This window comes from Thalia democratica, chromosome 7 (assembly GCF_965202585.1).
Source record: "Thalia democratica chromosome 7, ktThaDemo2.hap1.1, whole genome shotgun sequence".
Lineage (NCBI taxonomy): Eukaryota > Metazoa > Chordata > Thaliacea > Salpida > Salpidae > Thalia > Thalia democratica.
Genome location: NC_139171.1, coordinates 6518674 through 6530469, shown reverse-complemented (window position 1 = coordinate 6530469; position 11796 = coordinate 6518674). Strand labels below are relative to the sequence as shown.

General features: G+C 23.9%; 1 protein-coding gene across 1 annotated transcript; it reads right to left on the bottom strand.

The window, feature by feature from the left end:
* Positions 1–10269: 10269 nt before the first annotated feature.
* LOC145840754 (kelch-like protein 36) lies at positions 10270–11487 on the bottom strand. The gene has a single exon (XM_082948082.1). The coding sequence runs from the start codon at positions 11485–11487 to the stop codon at positions 10270–10272; it is 1218 nt and encodes a 405-aa protein (XP_082804208.1).
* Between the last annotated feature and the right edge of the window lie 309 nt (positions 11488–11796).

Here is an 11796-nt window from a genome sequence, read left to right as displayed (position 1 = left end):
GTGGCGACTAACCCTGGAATTTGGTAATTTAAGCTTATAAACCTTAAACTTGAGAAATAAGAAAAAATTCTAGAGTTTTAAACCATTTTAAATGTTAAATAGTTAAGTTTTGACTTGGTACAATTATTTTGTCATTATTAAAAAAAAGTAATGAAAAACACACTCATAGTACCTTGTTGTTATACTACTTAACATAGTTTTTAATCTTTTATTTAAGTTTGCAATAAAAATTGACCAAAAACATGCACTTAGAAACTTTTATTTTAATTTAAAAAAACAAGTGGCCTGCGTGTGCTTACAAGCAGACTTGCCATTTTAACTTCCATGATGTTTTAAAACTAAAGACTTGAAAATATTATAAATAAGAAATAAGTATTTGTAGTAACACAACTACATTAGGCACAATAAATATAAAATGATTTTTATCAATGTGAAATATGGAGAAGAATGTAAAATATGTTAAACTAATTTTAGTAAACAAATAAAAAGCTTCCTTTTATTTCTAACTATACTTATTTTTTTAATGAAACATTTTAACATTTAAAATTAATATAACAAGGGTTAAACATGCTGTTAAACTTTCTAATAAAAACTAGCTAAAAAAGCAGTTTTTTTTTTGTTTATATTAACTCTAAATTGTAAAATTGTTTGCTTACTTAGTAAAATTTAAAATCTAATTAAAATTGTTTGTTTATAAAGTATTTACTTCAAAATTTTCAACAAAAAGTTATGTAAATTTTTGAATATTACTAAGTAATATTAGAACTAAGGAAATAAAATATTTACAAAACTTAATTTTGAAACTATAACAAATGGTACAAAAGTCAATGTAGACCAGGGTTTCTAAAAGTTGGCCAAGTGGCCTCCTTTTAGACCGTGAAGAGCAAAGGACAGTGGGCATGAACAGTAAAAGAGCTAAAGGAGGCAATGAGGTCATTATTTGAAACTTACATTAGATATTCTGGAATTGCAAATTAAGAGCAAATAAAAGAAAGATTTATTTGTTTTAATTCTAGTTTTTGCAGTAACCCATTTGAGTGGGCCAGAGCTTATTTAAGTCCATTAGAGGAGGGCTTTAAAAAAAATTTAGAAAACCTTGATATAGATCTAAAAATTTTTTTTGATGCCAAAAAAAAAGTAAAAGTTTATTGAAGTTATTTTTATAATTTTAAAAACTAATTCTTATTTTCAGCGCAAAAGTATAATGTTTAAATGATATCATTAAAAAAGAAATATATTAAAAAATAACTCAATATTATTTTTTATTACTATCAATGGCTTTAGTCAAAGTTGCTAAAGTTGATTTTCCAGCAGTAAATAAAAATATGCTATAAACTCTTGTTTTTTTCTTTAAAAATTAATTTTTACTACATAAAACTTTATGTTTAAACCACTTTTAAGTTATTTTCAAAACTTGAGGCAAATAAAAATAAAACATAAGATTGTTGCTCTATATCAACCTTTACGAAAATTTATACAACTTTTGTATAATTTCGTGTACAACAGGGTTGCTAAACTTTTTTTTCAAAATTTTCTTCAGGTACAGATCTTTAGAATCTTTTTGAATCTTTTAGTTTGAGGTAAAGTTTAAGATAAGAAACTATATTAAATAGTCAACAAATATTGAATAGATAATGTAAAGCTCGTTAAAATGTGTTTTATAATGAAAAGAATTGTTGATGGTGATAAAAAAAATATCTATATAATAGATTTTTTGTGTCAAGTTAAAATTTTACTACTTAACATGTTAATTTTTTTTGTTTAATTCCAGATTTATTTAGGTTTTTTAAATGATTTTTCTTAAAAATCCGTTTTTTTTCAAATTTCTTAAATTCTGGATTTTTAAGGTTTCCAAGTATTTTTGTAACCTTGTGAAAGGTTAATTTGACATGAATTTGAACCAACTGAGATAACTAACAGAAACTACTCATTGAAAGTCAGAGGTATGTTTTACATATAAGGCTAGGCAAAACCAACTAAAAATATAAGTATATTTATAGTATATAAGTAATCTAACAAAAATCAGTTTGTAAGTTACAGACTTTTTCAAATGAACTTTTAGTAGGTTTTAACTGCTCTAAATGTGTTTCTATATAAAAAAAATATTATAAGGACCATCTTTTTCAATAATATGTTTTTTTTTCTGTCTCATATCGAAAATTTTTTACTAAACAAAACTTTTTTTTTATAATTTTGAGTTTTTTTACAAAGTTTATCACATTTTAGAATCTTCCAGGTTTTTTAGGCTGAAATTTATAATACAGGTTTTTCTAAGATTCAAGGTTATGTGGCAACCCTGCTATTAATGAACAGAAATTTTTACTCAACTTAAAAGAAAAATGTCAAATGACTTGTTAGCATTACTAAATAAATTTTAATAATGCAGTTCTTTAAAACTATACACTGCAGCTTTGCTTTCAAAATTGTTCCATGATAATTACATAGTTTCAGATACAGTTAGTTACTTGAAGATCAAAAACTCACAAATATAACTTTTATCTCTTTTTTTATAAACACTCTAAGTTTGGAATATCTTTATCTATTAAAAACCTGTAAATTAAAAAATATGAAACTTAAAATGTTTAAACAAATATCAAGTGTTTTAATTATTGCCACACATTAATATTTACTGATAAAACTAAAACTGTAAAATACAGTCTCAAAACTTATTAAAAATTTTTTTATGAAATCGTTTTAATTATTATAAAATTGTAAGTAACAGTATAAGTTAAATAAAATAAAACCATTGAGAAGATACTGTTAAATGTATTTTAATGAATAAAATCGTTGATGGTGACAAAAATATATCTATTTATAGAATAGATGTTTAGTGTCAAACCAAAACTTTACTACTGAACATTTTTAAGTTGTTAAAAACTCCATTTTTTTTTTTGTTTTTTTTTTGGTGTTTTATTTTAACATTCCTTGTTTTTTTTTTTTCAAAATTTCTCAAATTCCAGGTTTTTCAAGGTTTCCAGGTTTTTTGACAACCCTGTTAACTTTACATAAGTTTACAACCAAAATAATAATTAACACTAATCATTGACAGTCAGTGGTAAGTTTTACATCTAAGGCTAAGCAAAACCAACTAATATTGTATAAGTAATCTAATAAAGATCAGATTGAAAGTTACATACTTTTTAAAATAAACTTTTAGTAGGTTAAAACTACTACTGCTCAAAATGTCTTTCTTTAATTAAAATTAAAATATGTAAACAAAATTTTTAAAATATTTTTTTTTTGTATAAATATTATTTTATTTACTTAACATAAAAAAATTTGTTTTTTTTTCTTTATTTTGCAAACTTTTATTCATTTCACGTAATTTTAGGTTTTTAAATCTCAATTTTTAACATCTAGGTTTTTTCAGGATTTCAGGTTTTTTTTTCCACCCTGCCCTAAATGAACAGAACTACTTACTAAAACAAAAAATAACCTCAAAAAATTTACAACATTACTAAACAAACTATGATAATGCAAAGGTTTAAAACAAAAAACTGCAGTCTTGTTTGAAAATTGTTCAATGACAGTTAACTAATTTTAACTACAGTTAGTTACTTACAGAAAAAAAAAGATAATTTTAACTACTTTTGTATATAAATAATTAAAACTATAGACTATTTTAGCTATTTAAAATATAAATTTAAATATTTTTTTTTAATTTTTAAAACAAAAATCAAATTTCTTTTTTATAAATTTTTTTAATAAAAACATCAAAGCAAAAGTTAACAAATTAAGCTTATAAACTAATAACAATAGTTTTCATCAACTCTATTTTGTTATAAAATTGTAACTAACAGTAAGCACAACAACATCACTAAGTACAAATAAGGAGACTGATTTAATGTTTGCTAAAAAAACCCAGCAGTCAGGTATTTATAATATAACTGACTTAGAATTATTTATTATACCACTATTACATTTAAATGAATTAGCTCAATAACTGTTTGTTTTAATTAAAATTTTACAAAGTATAAATACAAGCATACTTAATCTAAAAAAGTAAGTTATTCAAAACTTTCTTACAAATTTTGCTTTGGATTCAGTACCCAAACAAATTAATAATGACCTCTAATTCAAAGTTCTTCCACACCCATATCAAGTTCTGCTTGGTTGCACTTACAAGACATTCAAACTCCACATGTTAGCATTACTAGCTTTGAACTTCTTTTTAAAGGTTCTCCATCATAGTTAGAATCAAATAATAAATAAATTTTACCAACATTTAACACACCATTTAACACATGTTAACTATAAGGGATAATTGAATTTTTATTAATATTCTTGCCAAACTACAAAACCGATGTTTTCAAATAAATTTTACCTGTCAATCAGAAGCACTTTGCTCAAGTTGCTTGCGCACTTTATTTCAAGTATGCACCCTACAAAATGCTGGTAAATTGTTGCACCGAAGTTTGCAAGAATGTACAGGTTTAACTGTTAAGCTATATATATTACTGTGTTAGCACACAATCTAGATGCACATAGTTTCAATATAAAATAACTAAAGATTTTTTAAATTAAAAAATATGTTAACATTTTTAAGGTGTAAGATATTTAAAGACAGCTTTTTAAAAATAAATAATTTTGACACTTGTTGCTAAAAGCATGGTGTGGTTTTTTAACTTTAAAGAGGAAATCTCCAAGCAATTACTTGAACATTATATCTTTTCTGAATAAAAATAAAGTTAAGAATACAAAAAATTAAGAGTTTTGAAACCTTAATTTAAAATATTCATTTTAAATTAAAATACCCTTTTCATGTCATTAAAAATTTAGTTTACATTGTATAGTTCTATACTCTTTAGCTAACTATGTAAATTTTAAAAGTTGTAAAGAAATTAATTTATTTTAAATATGTAAGGTTTTATTTTTGAACGAATAATTAATAAAATACTTTCTATACTAAACGTAAAAAAATTTATTATCAAAAGTTGAACTTAATAATTCAAACTAAGAGTAAGTGTTAAATAAAGATCATAGCTTAGGTTTTGTTTTATTTTATAAAGTATTAAAAAAAAAAAACTAATGTTAGGTTTTAATGACGCTGGAAACAATGACACAAAACTTTAATGTGATAATTAAATCAATAAGTAGGCAAAAAATTGACTTGAAAAATTGAAATTGATACTTTAATACTTGTAGTTCTTTAGTGAAACCTTAAAAAATAGTCATAGTTTGCTAAGGCTCTTTATTTTACATAAAAGTGTAAATAAATGTTATGCTATATTTTTATTTATATTTAACATAGAACAATATAAATTTAAATCTGTATTATAAGGTAAAAAGTTTAATACTTTTTAAAGACTACCATAAATTATAATAAAGCTAACATAAAAATCACAAAATTTTTCTAAGTTTATTAGTAACTACTCAAAAAACATTTTTTTTTTCTTTAAGGAGTAAGTTTCACAATAATAGAGTACAAGCTTAAGTTATATTTAATAGTTATTTACACTTATAAAAAATCAGGTATAAGGAAAAAAAAAAAACTTTAAATAAATTTGGACTTTTATTTTAACTTTTATAAAAAATTATACAACTTTTAATATAACTTAAATTTTCATAAAGTAAAAAATATTCTGAAAACTATCAAAGATGCCTTTTGAAAGATATGTGTAATACTTCAATACAAAAACTAAGTACACTATTTGATTAAAATTTATGATAATTTACAAAGAACAACTTGTGAGATTTATACATTTTCAAATGAACTTTAGACATATAAAAACTTTTTATAGTAATAAACTACTATTATGTCGTGTGTTATAATTTTTTAATAAATTTTACATAAAAATACAAAAGAATTAAATTTAATGGGAATATACTATTAAAATGTATAATTAATTAAGAAAATAACTAGAACTAAAACAAAAAAAATCAATTATTAGTATAAAACTAAAATACAGTTATTTTTTTTTGAAGGAAATAATTTGCACTATGATAAACTCCAAGCTTAAAATATTTTTAATAGTTATTAACATTTATAAAAATAAGGTTTAAGGAAATGAAAACTACTTTTGAATTATTTTGCACTTTTATACTAACTTTTACATAAATTTATACAACTTTTTACAATGTTAAAACATTCATACAATTAAAAACATTCTGAAAACTATTAAAAACATCTTTTAAGAGATTTCTGTATTATATCAAAACAAAAACTAAGTACACTATTTGATAAAAGTTTATGATAACTTACAAAGATCAACTTGTGAGTTACATACATTCTCAAACGAGCTTTAGACATTTAAAATACTTTCAATAGTATTTAACTACTATCATGTCATGTGTTATTATTTGTCATTAATTTTTAGTAAAATACATTGTATAAGTGACAAAAAGCGCCTGGTTACTTTCTAGTTCTTGGATTAATGTTGAAGAGTTAGGACGGCCCTCAGCGGTCACTTGTCTGTATGTTTTCTTTTAAGGATTTTTGTCATTTGTTTAATATGAATATGGAACAGAGGAAAAAAGGTAAAATTAGACGACATTAGATAGATCAGAAATAAGAAAGAGAATACGCATACTTTAGTTGTCTAATCACGACTATCAACACTATTCTAAACGACCTCAGTAAAATTGATTTACCCTCCACTAGATGAAAGATTGGTTAAACAAAAAAAAAAACTGTGGTAGATGACTTCTGTATTGTTCTCTTGTCTTTTTATAAACAACATTACTTAAACACGATTAGAAAGTTAAACTTATCAATATCTAACGTTTATTTATTCTTTTTAAAACTAAACTTTGTTACTTAAAAGTTAATATATCACAGAAACTTAAGTTTTTATAAAAATGTCTTATAATTATTTTTAACACTGAGGTTAGGTACTTATATATTTTTTATTTTGGATATTTAACCTTCCTAAATAGTGACAGGTACTTAATAATCTACATACGTAAATACATTGAGAAAGACAAGAACTAATAAGATTAGATTTCGGTACTGATAAGATTAAAGGTATAACTTAAATAACACTTTTGTTTCATACAAATAAAGCACTGTAAGGAAGTAACTCTACTTTATATACGTAAACTTCACCAAACGACAATATCACACTTTCAACAACGTTTTTATAGTCCGGAAATTCCTGTATAGTTAGCTTAAACTGGGCAATAAAACAGGTCAAAATGTTTTATAAGTATGATGTCTAAAATATTTTGATTTGGACGAGTTACTTTTAGTTTTAGATGACCGCTTGACTAAGCTTCTCACTTAAAAAAAAATCACAAAATTATTTAACTTCGACTTGACATAACACATGACGTAATAACCAACAAAGCTTCGCAACTCTTTATTAGAAAAAGAAACCCAATACGCTGTTACGTTGTAAATTATTAAACAGTAACATTGACTATTAGGGTATAAAAAATCCTTTCATCATCAAATATAGCGCTTTTTAGCAGAAATAGTTTGAGAGAGTTTGATTTCTCTCGGCAATCCACTTACTTAACTGGGGAAATTTCCTTTGATTTAATAAAGTAGATATTGAATGGGCAACACTTTTCAAGGCGAAAAAGTGTCATACATTCGAAAAAAGCGGCAGAGATGACTTATATACTTTTTAAGGTGACTGTTTATTTTATGTTTTATGGATAGGACAGTTAAAGGTCATTTTCTTCATAATTGCCTTGACTTAACAAAAGATTTAGAAAAGTTTAGAGCTATGAATTTTAATTAAAAATTTTTTTATTATTTTTTAAGGAAGAATATTAAATTAAATTATACATAAATAAAATTTAAATAATTCTTAACGCTTTTGTTTAAAGCGAGCAAATACTCCTAATAGTTTATTTTATTATTAAAGACATTTCTTTTTTAAGAGTTCACTTTGTTATTGATTAAAGTGAGCATTCGTTGGCTAGATGATAAAGTCACGTCGAAATGTTGTTATTTCTTTCAAAGTAGTACTTTTAGTAACAGAATACCACAAATACTAATAGAAACCAACGTTTAAGTATTACAATATCAAAATATAATCTTATAAATGAAACAATGTTTACATGACATACTTTTATTTGATACATGTCAATCTTCAACACATGTTAAAAGTAATTTATATTTTTGAGTATTAATTAACACTTCGATAATAATTTTTATTCATAATTGTTTACAAAATCATAATTTGTTAATAATTAATTAGTAATTAAATATATTTCTTTTATTACAAAATATAAAAATAACAAGTCTACCTTTATTGCTTAGATAGGCAGTTTAATAGTAATTAAAAAGATCATTTAATGATAATTAAAATAAAGCTGCAAAAAAATTATTTTTTCCATATTTTACAAATGCATGTTGTTTTTATTAAATGCCTAAATTCAGCATCGAATTATTTGTATATTCTAATAGTTTTTAAAATGTACCTCTTAGAAAAATACACATTTACGTTATATTTACAATGCAGGATGTGTTCTCAAAAACTGTTTAATATTAGCATTTTAGTCTACAAATTGAAAATTTCAAAAGCGTGTTTTATTTTTTAATCTAATAGTTCGTGTACCGGCTATTTCTAAAGGATTTTTTTATTTACTTATTTTCTTTCACTTTATTTTTTGCACTACACTCTTAATGCTAATTAAGAATTATAAATTTAATTTTCAGTATTTTTATTTATTTTTGTTGTCATTGGACTGTATAGTTTTAACATATTTAAAAAAATAAAATAAATTAAAGTCTTTAAACTTCAATGTTCATTAGCCAAACTTATATGTTTCTTGATATTAGTCATATTTAGTAAGTTAATACTTTATAAATATAACTTTTATTTTGTTTTTTTAGAAGTTTGTTTAAGCTAAATTTGACGTTAGCAATGTAAAACACTACTGCTTGCGAAAATCTTACTTTTATATTTAAAAAGCTCTTAATTAACATCATATAAATTTTCAAACTAAAGTTTAAACGGTGCTAAGCCCCATCCATAACTTTTCTTTCCAATTTTTTAATTAAGTCACTTATGTTTGGAAAGTACTGAATTTATTTTATTATTTACTAAACAACTGAATAATGTCAAAATAAAAAAAATATTCAAACAGCAGCTTAACCAATATTCTTCATCAACTAAAATTATAAAATGGAATATAAATAATTTATGATTTACATATCTTAATCAATAATTTGATAGTTAGAGTTAGTTAGTTTCAACTAAAAGCTCAAAATCATGGAACAATATATTGGTTTGTTTGATTGTTAAACACAAATTATCTTAAGGATTAAAACTAAGAAATGAAATGTATCTTTTACAGAAGAAAAATAAACCTAAAACTGCTTGGATAGGCGTTGAATTTTTAACTTTTAGATTTAATTTTGTGTTGACGTTAATGTCTTACACATATTTTAAGCTCTAAAAGGCTTATTTATAAAGCGTAAAAATATCTTACGTTTAAGGTCCTGATTATTACCCAAGATAATTAATCACGTGGTTAACTAAAATAACTGATAATTAAATATTAATATTAAACCATTTTCTAGTTTTAAATATTATAAGTTGAGACTATTTTAAATTTGTTTTTTCTGCCTATGATTTTTTTTTTTTTTAACAAAACTATTTAAGATAAACAATCAAAACAATAAAGATAGGTTATATGGGTTATTATCTTGCGAAAAAAAAAACGCTCAAAATAATTAGTCAAAAACCTGTTGTAAAAAAATCTCTTTTTTGCTTATCAAGTCGGATAAAACTTGGATTTTGTTTATATGTTGTTAAAGACAAAAATACCAACATACTACAAATGAAGTATGAAATTCAAAAGTTTTCTTATCATAAAATAAAATAAATATGTTTAAGCCAATAGTTGCTATTCTAAAACTATGTGTACTACCTACAATCAACAAAATTTATAATTTAAACATAGAAACAATATTATCTTTAAATAAACAATATTATCTTGTATAAAAAGCAAAAAATATGTCGAGTATTTACATTATACAATATATTTATGATAGACAATAAATTTGTATACCTTTTAAAAATAATTTGATAAGGTAAACTTTTAAGTTAAATTACTATCACAAAGAAAAAAAGTTTTCGTATAGAAAAAACTAGCGAACAACAATTGTTTGAAAATTTTATGAACTATACATTAAATCTTAAAAAATACCTTTATTGGCACTAACTTTTTATTAAACTTCAATGTTATCAAACTCTTAAAACTTACAAAAAATTATTTTGTTTTATCAGTTCTACTTCTATCTGTAAAACACGTAAAAAATACATGTCAAAAAATTTAAAGCAAATGAAAATAAACAATGTGTTTGTTCTATTTTTACTGAGTTTTTTTACTATTTTTCTGAAACGATTTTACAGGTATTTCAACACAAGAAAAAAATCTTATATCTTTTGTTGATTTACAAAATTTAACTGACCATTCATCGTTTTCTAAGTCATATATCATGACTTTACTGTAATTGCTAAACACGAAGATCTTGTGGCCTATTTTAATCACTCCAGAAGGGTCATGTAAACAACGTCTAGAAACTATTGTAAGTTGTTTTAAAAGAGTGAACTTATTAGTAGTTGAATCATAAACTTCACAATTGTATGTATTAAACCCACCAACTACAAACCATTTGTTTTTTACAGCAACTGATTTGTGACGAAATCTTCCATAAATCATATTTGGCATGTTTTCCCAGGTATCACCAACATGGTCATATGCTTCAACATTGTTTAAAATATTATTATAATACCTTCCGCCAGATACAACTATTCTTCCTTCAAATACTGAAGATGCTAAATGCATTCTTGCGTTCTTCATTCCTGATATTTCTTTCCATTTCAGACTTTTCGTATTAAACTTAAAACAAGTTGCTAACTCGTGACTATTTATAGCATTATCCATACGGCCGCCCATGATATAAATATCATCCATAAAAGAACAAGCAGAAAAAAAATTACGTTCATCTGTCATGTTAATAACATTCTCCCAAGTTTTGTTCTCTAGGCAGTATTTTTCAATTAATTTTATGGTATTTCCTTTATAGTCAATGCCACCGAAAACATAAACTTCGCCTTTAATACAAACTGCTGAAAAATAGCATCTGGCTTCTTTCATGTGTGGCAAACTATTGACTTCTCTAAAATTGTTTGCATAAAATAATTTAACATCATTGAAAACGTTCTTTAGTTTCACATTTTTACCTCCACAAACTAATATGTTAAAATTAGCTTGGTCGCAGTATCTTGTTGTGTTTATTTGTTGTTTATTATTTAAAACTGCTTCAATTATATTACTACATTCAGAATAATTTGATGATACACTTTCTAAAATTTGTTTTGATGCAGGAACTGATAGAAGCGGAAGTCTAACCTTAGACAAAAGTTCTTTTGCATACTTCCTACGTTCAGTTATGTCATGACACAACCAGCTATCTGCTGCATTAAATATTTGCATTTCTGAATCAATGTTCAAGCCACTACTTGAAAGTATCTTTACAATATAGATAAAGTCTAACTCTAGAAATGTATCAGAATCAGCAATCATTGGAAAACAGCGCTCTATAAGGCTCATTAATACTCTTATTGAACTAAACAACTTGAAAATATTTGATAAGTTATATATTACTAAACATTTTTTTATATCAGTTTTGGACATCACACATTTTTTTATTTTATCATCTTTAATTTTAGTAAGTAGGACTTTGTTAAGTTTCATTGATGTCACAAGTTCATCCTTCTCAAAAATATTGTTTTCTGTAAAGATATAAAACTTAATATTTAGAAAATTCTATTTCAAATATTGCGTAACATAGCAATTTTAATCAATCTTTCAAGCTTTTACAGAGTTTCATAA

What these genes read in the sequence shown, in the direction of transcription:
- LOC145840754 (XM_082948082.1), bottom strand. Translation starts at nt 11,487, where the DNA reads ATGATTGCTGATTCTGATACATTTCTAGAGTTAGACTTTATCTATATT.